We start from the raw sequence: 13,558 nt of genomic DNA on the forward strand, positions 1-13,558 counted from the left end.
ATCTATATTAATGACTTAGATAAAGGGACCAAGTGTAATGTATCCAAGTTTGCTGATGATACAAAGCTAGATGGGAAAGTAAGCTGTGAGGAGGAGACAAAAGGGCTCGATTTTAAAAGGAAAAAACGGGTGGGTTGGGGGCGGGGGGGGGGGCATTGAAAATTGCCACCATTTCAGGCCCGCCCACAACCCACCTTCAACCTGCCCATTTCCAGTTTTCACGGGAGTAGGACGAGAGGCGGGCGACCGACCTGCTCCAGGAGGCAGGTCGGGCCTTAAAACCTTTCAAGGGGGCTTCAGGCCTCCATTTTTCACTAATTTCCGATTTCAACCCCGGGGGGCCAGGATTCCCGGGCCTTCTGTTTTACGCCTGGTGAAACAAGGCAAGAGGTCCAGAGACTAACAGGTAGGTAGGTGCCCAGAAAGGCACAGCTTGTGGGCCCGGAGGAGCAGGAGTGCTTCCCCCAGGAACAACAGGCCTACCTATACTCCCTCCCACCGATTGTGGACCCTGATCCCGGACCTCCGACTCCGACCACCGATCCCAATCCCCCAAACCTGATCATCCCCCTCCGACCCCTGATTCTCTGACCCCGATCCTCCCCCTCCAACCCCAACCCCAATCCTCCGACCCTCCCCTCAATGATCGTGGACCCCTGCCACGAACCCTGATTCCGCCTCCTCCCATGACTAACCCCCGATCCCATCCCCATGACTCATGACCCCAATGCCAACCTATGCCACTTTGGTAGGAAGAATAGAAAAACAGTACATTTTTTAAATGGTGAGAAACTATTAAATGTTGGTGTTCAGAGAGATTTGGGTGTCCTTGTCCACAAAACACAGAAAGTTAACATGCAGGTACAGTAAGCAACTAGGAAGGCAAATGGTATGTTGGTCTTTATTGCAAGGGGGTTGGAGTATAAGAGTATGGAAGTCTTGCTACAGTTGTACAGGGCTTTGGTGAAACCACACCTTGGAGTACTGCGTACAGTCCTTATCTAAGGAAGGATATACTTGCCTTAAAGGCAGTACCACTAAGCTTCACTAGATTAATTCTTGGAATGAAAGGGTTGTCCTATGAGGAGAGATTGAGTAAAATGGGCCTATATTCTCTGGAGTTTAGATGAATGAGAGATGATCTCATTGAAATGTATAAAATTCTTAGAGGTCTTGACAGGATAGATGCTGAGAGGCTGTTCCCCCTGGCTGGAGAGTCTAGAACTAGGAGGCATAGTCTCAGGATAAGGGGTCGGCCATTTAGGACTGAGATGAGGAGAACTTTCTTCACTTAGTGGGTTGTGAATCTTTGGAATTCTCTACCCCAGTGGGCTGTGGATGCTCAGTCGTTAAGTATATTCAGTGCTGAGATTGATAGATTTTTGGACTCTTAAGAGAATCAAGGGATATGGGGGTCAGGCAGGAAAGTGGAGTTGAGGTTGACAATCAGCAATGATCTTATTGAATGGCGGAGCAGGCTTGAGGGCCCGTATGGCCTACTCCTACTCCTGCTCCTATTTCTTATAATCTTATGTTCTTAATCTCATCCATGCATTTGGTGGAGTCAACAAACAGAGTTCATAAACTCACCAACCGAAAGAGGGAAAAATCAGATGGCAAGTCACCCCAGCTACTCTTGTGCACTTCATTGGCCTGGGTACAGGCCAACTGACTGTCCAGAGGTCTAACAAATAACCAAAATTGGGGGGAAAAAGCAAAAATAACTAAAAAGGTTATAATCATGACTACAAAGTTCCTTTTCCAGCTTTTGTAACTTTTAAAATATATCAGTTCACTTTGCAACACTTTTGATGCCCATACCACATCTATGAAGTCATGTTGGAGTGCAATTAGGCTAGATTTACTATGGCTTAAACTTGGCAGTATGCAAAGAATATAGGTCAGGTTGACGCTGTAACATCAAACTCATAATTCTAAATGGATGAACTAAGAAAGGTCAAATGACTTCCCTCAGTTGTATTTATTTTGTGAACTGCAACTTTGTGCATTTTAATAAGAACAATTAATGAAAAAATTGACTTACTTGTACATGAAAGGAGCCACCGTAGCTGTGTTAGGATGACTATTATGTGTTGGAGAAGGAAGTTTGATAACATTGCTGTTGATTGACATTTTTACACCACCTGTAAATGTGCGTTTAGGAGAACTCACAGAGGAGACAGACAATTCTGATAAATCTTCATTTTCATCTAAAAGTAAATTGGAGAAACTGTAGGACTTCCAGCTAACATCAGATTTCCACTGTCTTTGACTTGAACTGCTTTTAGGTCTCTCTATATCTGTTGTACCTCCACAACTCGACAGATGTAATAGATTATCATTTGAAATACTGAATCTGGATTTACACTTTCCCCTGGGAGGAAGAGTTGCAACTCCCTTTTGCACATCATACAAAATTTTGCTTCTTGTATGGCTCAAGCCTGCAATTCGAGAGGCTTTTGTAGGAGCAACATTTCCTCTAGAATTGATTCCATTACTATCTTTCCTCTCTTCTTTTTGACCTCTGTCTGGGGTTTTGGATGCTGACTTCTTCATACCTTGAGTTTTGTTCAAAGACGGAACGATCCCCTTTCGTGGTATCCGTGGACTGTTGTAAGCAGATCCTCCAGCATCTATTTCAGTATTGCATAACTCAGTGTTGCCAAATTCTAATGAACTATCCTGCCCTTTGTTGTTCAAAAAGACTTCGGTTCTACTCTGCGTAGCATTTTTAGAAGTTTTACTGTGATATTTCAAGTCCTCCACTGGTCTATTTGCATTAGATAAGCTTTTTTCATTTCCTGAAGCAGGTACCTTCTGCAAATCATTTACTGAGGAAGAAACTGAAGGATTAAACTGCCTGAGAGTCTGTTTGGATGACGCCTCTGTGGTTTGCTTTCTATTAGGTGGTAGGTTTCTGGGTTGAGATATGGTTGAAACGTGCTGTTGCCTTGTGGTTGAACTTAATTGTATATTCCCATTCATGATTGGCAGTTGAGAAATATTGTCAGATAAATCTGAAACAAAATTGAAAATCCACTTTAAACTAAACTGTCACTTTGTGGATGGTTTCTAGTTTAAACTAACAGTTAAAGTTGAAACGGCACATTTTATAGGCCTATTAAGAAAACACTGTTGCAAAAGGAATTTTCGGTCTAGATGCAATCTTCTTTCTTTAAATTTGCTGACAATACCTCAACCTTTATAATTGCAGGGAAAAAAGAATGGATTTCATTTTGAGTACATTTTTAAAACAGTTCAGATAAAGCAGGAAAATTAAAACAAATTGAAATACGTCATAACTTTTATACTCAGTATTTATGTCCTTATATACATAGCTCACTCTTTCCTAAAAAAATCTGGCATTATTCACATTACAGTTTCTGGAAGTCACAGTAGACTCTTGCTGCAGTTGTGCGAAGTGGGAACGGCCTGTAGAAAGTAACATTTCCAAGTTAATTATCTGTGGGCAAAACCTCACAAATTATGCAGTTGTAGCTAACCAAGTAATCAGCAATTTTTAAAAGCATGATCTTGGAAAATAAATGTCTGCATCAGGAACTGCAAAAAATTGAATGCAACTTTTATTACAATATGCCAATGTTCATTGTTACCACTTCATTCAGGTAATTTCTTTTTTGTATCTCTATTGATAAGTTTGGTCTTGAACTCTACCCAAAACATTCAAATGACTAATGGAAAGATTCTGCAAATGTCCTCCGCCTTCTAAAGCTAAAGTGAGCAAAATTCCACAATATCTATCCAACCTTATGTCCTACACTATTCATTCATGACTCATTGCTTTCCTTGGCATGACAGTTATATGATCCAGTAATTCAGAAAACATCATGTCCCACCCAGCATTCAATCAGCTCTAATGAATATTTAGCCTTATAATCCTCAATGCCACTCCCAATAAGAAATTTATCAAGATCATTTTTTAAAGCTTTTAACCGTTTGCCTGCTGACAGGCTCAAGGAAATTCTTCCCTTCCTTGGTCGACTGGTTTTATTTGTTTATAGTTCGTGTGCTGTGCTGGTGAAATAAACACTATTAAAGCAATAAAGCTACTTAATGAGGAATAACTTAAATGTTGTATTAATCCCAAACTAATAAACACCTAAAACATAATTTCACATCAGAACAAAAATAATGTGATCACTTTTCCTGTGCTTACCCTGTTCATCTTTTTCCTTTTATTTTCTGTTCTTTCCCAAGCTCTGTCTGCCTTTTATTTATTACCTTCAATTTTATTATTTTCTAATTATTCTATCCTTTCGTGCCATTTTAATTTTAAAATCTTCCACTTTTCCTTCTTCTTCTTTTTGCACTGTCCATTTTAGAGCTGGGAGTAAACTTTTAAAAAATATATATACTTTTTATTGCCTGAAAAGTAGCTTTGAAGATCAGCTTTCCCAGAAATTTAAAAGCCTCGATTATGAAGATTGTACTGGTTACATCATGTAGGGAAAGTCAGAAATCTTATAATACAAAATTAGCAATGAGTTGACCTGAGTTGAACATTCTTGCAAACAACACAGCAATTACCTTGGTCCCAATCATCAAAACATAATACCTGTGGTGAGGTGAGTGGTGAGATTGAATATTCCTTTGTAGGTTCTGTATGATTTAGATGTGGAAGATAATTTCCTGAGGGGCCAACAAATATAAATGCAGTGACGCCTGAGGTGTTTCATCAGCACCTGTCACTACTCTGGGATCGATGTGTATAGACCCCTCCATACATACCTGGATATATAATGGAGGCATGTCTTCATTGCCTACATTTCACAAGGCAGGTTGTCACACAGCTGAACCATCTGCTGCAGGACAACCTGTAGATTAACATCTGGAACATGAAAGGTTCTGTCCCACAGAAATGAAGATTACCACTGCATGAAGCCTTCATATTCGATCCTTCCAAGCCACCCTAGGTACATCTGCCATTTCAGGCAGTCTGCAATGTACACATTTATCAAGCATGTAACAAAGGCAATGCTTACAAGGGGAAACAACATCATCACTTTCTCTGTTGAAGGAAAGTATCAGCTGGACGGGTTGCGGAAGTTTTACGCTGTGACAGGTTTCCAAGTGCAAGGCACTGCAGATAGCATCCGTGTGGGCATTAGGGCTCCTCATATAAACCCCATGAATAACAAAAAATTTGCACTCAATTATTGTTCAGATGACCACAAACATTATTATGCATGCTAAAGGCCCTTATCCAGGAAGAAGCTGTGATGCATTCATTATGCTACAGTCTACTGTGCCTGCATTTTTGGAAAAAGACAAAACACTGGAGGGATGCCTCTTAGGAGGCCAGGGCTAATTTCTGCACGCATGGCTGTTGACCCCACTAAGAAATCCCTCAACAACAAAGGAGAGCTTTGGGCTGGAAGACTGAACATCTGTTTGCTATTCCACATCCTCATTTCTATTGGCAAGAAAATTGTGCTGTCCAGCTTTGGCACACTGAAAGGATGTGAGCAAAAAGGGCAATGGTTGAGTGCAGTGTTTGAAATGGTAGCTCCCAGAGAGAGCGGGAGTTCCCAACTTAGGTTTGTGACATGCATGATAGGCTTCAATGTGCAACATACTTAGTTGTACCTTCCTCCTAATACATTCTTCATTTGCAGCCAGGTCCAAGGGACCGGGGTGATTACATTGACTCAGTTAGCGACCTTCCTCCATTCAGCTAGCATCCATATCTTTACTGGAAGGTGGTCATCAGCCCCAAATAGGTCCATCCTCCTTTCCTGCACCTCCAAATCTTCATCACCAAAGGAAGCAAAGTTGTCTATGTCTCCACTGTGACATTGTAAATGATTAGTTCACTTTGCTGCCACAATCACAATTTCCCCTTTAATGGTGGTCCGTTAGCAGCTGCTGCCTCACTGCATTTTACGCTCCCCAGCCCAGTGCATTTACAGGCCTTTCTCTTTGGGCACATTTTTTACATGCCAGTAGCCTATTCAAAATTAGAGGGTAGTATTCCTATTGCAAAATTTGGCATGGCATGGCCTGCCACACAAGCTGCTGGCACAGGAGAGCCTGTGCCATGGAACAGCACAACCCTGTTTTGCCATTCACTCAAAATTGGGGTGATACTCTTTCTAGGAGAAAATATCAACATTTCCCACTACCATTAATTGTTATTTCCATTAAAGCCTGAATTGTGAAATACAAATATTTAGAGATGTCGGAGGAAAAATTCGATAGGGGACATTTTTGGGTGTAGGTAGCGTGATGTGCTATTACCCTGCGCCCAATGGCCGCTGCGCAAGCAGGACGCAAATTTCGCATACGTGAAACACAGATGCAGGTCCCATCCTTATGTTTACACACTGATGACTTATGTTAAAACATTGAATAAAGGTTGCGCACTACTAAATCCCACACCCTCCAATCTGCACGCCAGACCTCACCAATCTGCCGATCTGAGTTGGTACCAGGCCTGCGAGAGCGCATGCACCAAGGATCTCTGCTGATGCACTGGAGACCTTGGTGCAAGAGGTGAACAGAAGGAGGGACATCTTATAGCCGCCGGGGGGGTGGGGGGGTGGGCGCAAGTGGCCTTCCAGACATATATCCAAAAAGCAGTGGGAGGCATCATGAACGTGGATGCAGTGCAGGAAGAAGTTCAATGCTTTGAAATGAGTGGTCAAGGTGAGTGAGGTCAACTGTCAAGTGGCATCTCCTACAAACTGCACCACGCACTACACCCCTCATATACCAACAAACTCTTTCCATCAGTACTCAACTCTTCCAACCAGATGCCTCCTCTCACCCATACACATTACCACTGTTTCAAGCCGCCCACGCGCAATTCACTGGCCACAAACACTGACAGCTATTCAACCATGACCAGCACATCACCCAGACACACGTCCCGCTTTCTTGCAGGAAAAGGTGGCGCATCTCAAGAGGCAGCAAGTGGCAGTGGCATTTAGCCCGTCGAGCCTGTTCCGCCATTCAGTGAGATCATGGTGGACCTGTGACCTAACTCCATATACCCGTCTCAGCCCCATATCCCTTAATACCCTTGATTCACAGAAATCTCTCAATCTCAGAGTTAACTTTCAAAAGTGATCTAGCATCAACTGCCGTCTGCAGAAGAGCGTTCCAAACATCTCCCACCCTTTGCATGTAGAAGCATTTCCTAACTTCACTCCTGCACATCCTGGGTCTAAATGTTAGGCTATGTCCCCGCGTCTTAGTATTCAAGTGTAGGAGACCTCCAAAAACAGTTACACATGTTTCGGCAGCCAGAAGCAATAGTCCAGCCACTAACCTGTAAATCCTGCATGGTCCCTTTAAATAGCGCTGGTGGGAGGTCATCCAGGCACTCTAAGACACATTCAGGTGGTTGGGGTTAAGACTGTGCATTGAGTTGAGCGTTAGACACCATTTTGGGACTTATCACTTTAAATCAGCGTTGCACACTGATTGAAGCCATTTTCTCCCTACTTCACATGATTCCAGCGTTTGTTGCCTGCGCCTGTGCTAACTCCTATACCAAGAAGGCATCCGGCGCACGTCACGCTGGAAATGGCGTGCGCATCCAAGATGCCATCTTGGAGGTTGGAGAGGCTGTGTAGCGCCGAAACAATGGGCGCTACATGGCCCAATTTAGCGCCCGTCTTTTTTAATCTAGTAGTTTGTCATGACATCCCATTTGACAAGATTTTACCCTTGGTTTTTCAACTGGGAGAAGTAGAGGTTGCATAGTTCCCACAAGAGAAGGTAATCAGAGGCAGAATCACTAGGGGTGCTCTAATGTGATCATAAAGAACGAACTTGCATTATATAGCGCCTTTCACCACCTTGGTATGTCCCACAGCACTTTGCAGCTAATGAAATACTTTGAAGTGTAGTTACTGTTTTAATGTAGGGAACACAGCAACCAATTTGTGCACAGCAACTTCCTACAAACAGCAATGAGATAATGACCAGATAATCTGTTTTAGTGATGTTGGTTGAGGGTTAAATGTTGGCCAGGACACTGGGAGAACTCCTCTGCTCTTCTTCGAATAGTGCCATGGAATCTTTTATGTGCAAAGGCAGGCAGGACCTCAGTTTAACGTGTCATCTGAAAGACGGCACCTCTAACAGCGCAGCAGTCCCTCAGTACTGCACTGAAGTGCTAGCCTAGATTATGTGCTCAAGTCTATGGGGTGACACTTGAACCCACAACCTTCTGACTCAGAGGCCAGAGTGATACCACTGAGCCAAAGCTGACACATTATGACAAGGCTGGCAAATAATTCCAGGATTTTTTATTCATTAAGTCCATTCCACGTATTGATCATACTTTTCTACGGAGAACTACTTCCTAGCACCAGCCTTAAATTTGCCTTTCACTAGTTCTAACTTACACCCTCTTGTCCTATTGCTGTGGTTTTATTTGAAGTGTTTCAGATTCAAGGCTGAAAACCCCAAGTTTCTTCAGTCTTTCGTTGTAACCCAATCCTCTGATGCTAGGGATCATTTTTGTGGTTCATCTCTGTGGTGCTTCCAAGGCTTGAACATATCCCTTATGTCTCAGTGACCAGAACTGCACATAGTCCTCAAGGCGTCGTCTAACCAGGGGACTGCAATAGTTTAGGTATGATTCCATTTGACTTCTACTCTGCTGTTTTTGTTATATGATTCAGCATTACATTGGCCTTGTTGATTGCTGCTCTGCAGTGACTTGACATATTCCCAGATCTCTTGCAACTTCATCTTTATTTATTTCAACTTCACTCTTGGGAGTAAATATGAAGCCCATTTTTTTTCTTCCCACGTGCAATACTTTACTCTTGTCTGTATTAAATTTCATCTACCACTGTTTCATGCACTTACATATTTTATCTAACTCATTCTGTCTCAAGCTGAACCAGACTGTACACAACCTTGGTGCTTTGTTCAACCCCAAGTTAGGAACATAGGAATAGGAGTCGGTCATTCAGCCCCTCAAGCCTATTCCGCCATTCAATTAGATCATGGCTGATCTGTATCTTAACTCCATTTACCCACCTTGGTTCTATATCCCTTAATACTCTTACGTAACAAAAATTTATCAATCTCAGTTTTGAAATTTTCATTGACCTAACCTCAACAGCCTTTTTGGGAAGAAAGTTCCAGATTTCCACCATCCTTTGTGTGAAGAAGTGCTTCTTGACATTACTCCTGAACACCCTAGCTCTAATTTTAAGATTATGCCCCCTTGTTCTGGACTTCTGTAGGTCCCTAGCTGCCTCCTCACATTCAGTTGTATGTTAGCTGAGCATCATTGAGTTTCTGAATACAGTCACTAATGTAAATTAGAAACAGTAGGAATTCCAATACAAATCACTGGGATACTATACTTATCTCTTCCCCCTACCTAACAGTACCGGTTGCTTCCAATCCTTCAAATTTCTTACCCATGGATAGCTTGAATCACCACTGCTATAAGATCAAGTTGTGGCCTTTGATGCTGAACTTTGTCTAAGACCTTTTGAAAATCTAGTTGCACCATGCCACAGCACTGTACACACACCACTTCCTCAAAAAGTTAAAAGGAGGTTAGTCAGACATGCTCATCGTCTGAATCCATGTTAGCTGTTATTAGTAGGTTACTATCATACACTTAATGCTCCGGCTTACGTATCTTTGGAGACAAACTTTCATGAAGATCACTGATATTTAACATGGACAAACACAATTAATACTAGTGGCAGCTAATAACAGACATAAACAGTTCTCAGAGAATACTTTTCACAAAAAGTAATGTGTGTGCACATATATTTATCAATAGATGGACAGGGATTAAACTACAAGTGTGCATCGAGTCTCACACCACACATCCACATGCTGACCCAAAACCAACTCAGAACCAGATACATAATGATATTTCATTGGTACATGTATGAAAAAATTGGTGGAAGACTTAAATAATCTGCAAATGGTAATAAAGAGTTATTTTTACATTGGTAAAGTCACCATCCCTCATAATTCAATAGCAAATTGTTGTTAAAAAGACATTAAATTTGAAAAATGCCATTCCAGTGTATCCTTTAAGGGGTGACTGCAATACAAAATAAATGTATTAAACAGGACAAAGCACTTTAAAAAAAGAAACAAAAATCAATACAAATCAATTCAAGTAAATTTCAAGACTTAACTAATGTTGGAAAAGGATAAGCAGTGAAATGTATCTGTATTCATATATTTCCTGGATGAATGATGCTAGTTCCTAATGTTAGCAATGTCTCTGGCATTATGTCAACACACATCCTTATTTCGGTTCTGTAAGCACTTATTTTCTGAAAGAAAGAAGTAATTGCAACAAATCTATCTACCAAAATAATTCAATACCTTGTATGTGCATTTTGCGATTTATTCGTATTAAGTATTTTAAATCTTTAACTGGAAGTACCTTGCAACAAATAAAAATTCACCATTAAAGTATTCAACACAATTTAACACAGAGATAAGATTTGTTCTGGTCACTACACATTAGCAGGATCATAGCCATAACTAACATAGGAGATAGTCATGATTTTGCTGGAAATACCAAGCAGAGAAAATCTCTTCCCAATATGTTTACTCTGCCAAGAATACATGCTAATTATAGGAAACTTTCCACAGTATGCATATAGGAACACATGAACAGGAGTAGACCATTCAGCCCCTTGAGCCTGTTCCATCATTCAATTAGATCATGGCTGATGTATATATAAAAATAAATATAGGAAGCATTAACTAAACTACATTGTTCTGAGAAAAGTAAACAATGAGATTTCTTGTTCAATTTAAGACTATACTCATTTAAGAAATTCCCCCAGGATAAGATAATAATGGCCGGGGTGGGGGGCGGGGGGTGCGGGCAGGTAAGTAGATTTAGTTTTAACAATTCACTTTGTACAAGACACTTTATTATCCTGTTCCAAAGTTTAGCAACAATAAATATACATATTGGTGCCATTCAGGTTCAACAGTCCTTCAATTGCCATGACCAAATTTTTTTTTGTGAAAATTGTCCCTCTGCTCAAGTAATTACATCCTGATGCAACTTTCAGAGTAGTAGATGCAACAGTACACAGTAGAGCTAGATGGAAAATGCATTAAATGCATTTCTGATTCAGATTACTTACTAGGCAACATTTTCGATGAATTTTAAGTAATGCACTCTTGTCAGCTATCTCAAGTCAGAGGCTAGTTATATATTGAATAGTAGATGTGGCAGATTTGTGTGTGTGCGCCTGCGTGCACTCGTACGAGTGTGGATGCATTTGCATGAGCATTGGTGTTGATTTGTTTCTTGCAGATCAACAACTGGATTTAGAGCAGCAGGCATACATTAAGTAAACATTGTGGAGAAGGTCAACATATAAAATTAAGGACAAGGTATGGAAAGGACCATTTCGCTTGTGGGAGAGACTAGAACGAGGAGCCACAGTTTAAAAATAAGGGGTCTCCCATTTAAGACGGAGATGAGGAGAAATTTTTTCTCTGAGGGTCGTGAGTCTGTGGAACTCCCTTCCCCAGTGGAGGCAGGGTCATTGAATATTTTTAAGGCTGAGTTAGATAGATTCCTGATTAACAAGAGAGTCAAAGGTTATAGTAGGTAGACGGGAAAGTAGGGTTGAGGTCGCAATCAGATCATCCATGGTCTTATCGAATGGCAGAGCAGGCTCAGGGGGCCGAATGGCCTACTCCTGCTCTTAATTCGTATGTTCGTATGTATTTGATAGAGGTATTCAAAATCATGAAGGGTCTAGACAGAGTAGATAGTGAGAAATTGTTCCCATTAGTGGAAGGGTCAAGGATCAGAGGACATTGATTTAAGGTGATTGGCAAAAGAACCAAAGGTGACATGAGGAAAAACTTATTTACACAGCGAGTGATTAGGATCTGGAATGCACTGCCTGAGGGGGAGGTGGAGGCAGATTCAATCGTGGCCTTCAAAAGGGAACTGGATAAGTACTTGAAAGGGAAAAAATTGCAAGGTTATGGGGAAAGGGTGGGGGAGTGGGACTAGCTGGATTGCTCTTGCATAGAGCTGACGCAGACTCAAAGGGCCGAATGGCCTCCTTCCGTGCTGTAACCTTTCTATGATTCTATAAAATATTTTTTTTGAGTGTGAATGCAGCATTTCAACTTGCTTTCTGAGTGGTCCTGGATAACCATGTGGTATTAATAGCCAAGATTTACATTTTTCAACAAGCACTGAAATCAGCCATCACACTAGCACACCAAAAAATAAAAGCTTAAATAAGTAATTAAAATAACTATGATCATTTAAAATTTTTAACTGAAAAGTTAGCAAAGTGATGGCCTGGGCCTAGTCAAGCCTTTGGTCTATGTTGTCACAAAGGTTGTTGTGACTGTGACAAAATAAGCAATCTTGTAAAGTCACAGGCTTTAGGAATTGGCAGGCAAAATGGATTTATAATATGTGTTTTATTCTAATTACAAGGAAATCATCTGCAACACTGCCTATAGTCAGTGAATGTATTTTCTTTTCTAAGGAAATGGATGAATTGTAGCATTTATTATGATACATGAGACAATGCTCCTTTTGGGAACAGTTTCCTTGGTTTATACGGATTTAGGAGATATGTGGGACTCACTAAGAGGGAAAGGGAACGAGGAATTGTGAGGGGAGGAGGTCATGAGTATTAGTGATGAAAGTATTGAGGATTTCTGAGGCCTTATTAGTAATTGGAGTATAGTAATACATAGGGAAGATAGTGAATAGTTGATGGATGGTCATGGAGCCCAGTTGGGAGTTCAGACTGCGATCAAGGCCTGGATCCATGAACAGGAGGAGCTATTTAAAAAAAAACATTGAAAGTGGATCCTTTACAAAAGGAAGCCACTTCTCATTTGTTTCAAAGGGGCATGGGGAGTGGGGGGCAGCACCAATCTTCAGCCAGACATTCCAGCCTCTTCAGCAAGTAGGCACAATTGATATACCCCTTGTAGAATAGGTGCTCACCACTGGCAGCCTAATGAGGGAACCTTGCTCAGCCTCAGAAAATCCCCTAGGTTCACCAGGATTATGTTCCTTGCAGGTACATCTTAGTAGTTACATAGGGATGTGCCCCATTGCAGATTTTCAGGGCTCGTTACTGTGAAGACCTCAAATTCAGGAAGCATTGGTTTCAAGAAAAATGGTAAGATATTATGCATTAAAAGATTCATTATGTAGAAATGCCTCTCCAAGTCTAACTCCAAAAGAGGATGGAAGGCAAAAGAGGGTGGGAAAAAATGAAAAAATTATGCAAGAACTTGCAAGGAAGGAGTGGAAATTGTTCTCATGAAGGATTTGCCTCTTCATTCATTAATAACCAAGATTAGCAAAAAGGTGCAGCATTCCCTAATGGGTGTTGACATTGTAACTCATCACTTTATAATATTACTAACATACATCATTTGCTATACATATGTGAAGTACTTTCCAAACATTTGGCTTGGAAAATGTAATGTTTTTTTGGAAACTTGGCAAAGGACTCAGCAATGGAATAATGAAGTAACTGATTTTAACAATCAGAAAATAAATTTAAAGATTATTGTTGGAAGGATTACC

The 13,558-nt window shown here is 41.0% G+C and overlaps 1 protein-coding gene across 3 annotated transcripts in view; it reads right to left on the reverse strand.

Moving 5' to 3' along the window:
- LOC137344431 (neuron navigator 1-like) overlaps positions 1-13,558 on the reverse strand; it is a 420,186-nt gene that overhangs the window by 379,981 nt on the left and 26,647 nt on the right. For 2 of the 3 annotated variants that reach the window (XM_068007397.1, XM_068007398.1), the window contains exon 1: positions 2,045-2,618. In XM_068007397.1, the coding sequence (XP_067863498.1) occupies positions 2,045-2,556 (512 nt within the window). In that variant the 5' untranslated portion in view covers positions 2,557-2,618. Of the gene's footprint in view, positions 1-2,044; positions 3,018-13,558 lie in introns of those variants that run through there. The other variant, XM_068007396.1, reaches the window with a different exon arrangement.

This window comes from Heptranchias perlo, chromosome 27 (assembly GCF_035084215.1).
Source record: "Heptranchias perlo isolate sHepPer1 chromosome 27, sHepPer1.hap1, whole genome shotgun sequence".
NCBI lineage: Eukaryota > Metazoa > Chordata > Chondrichthyes > Hexanchiformes > Hexanchidae > Heptranchias > Heptranchias perlo.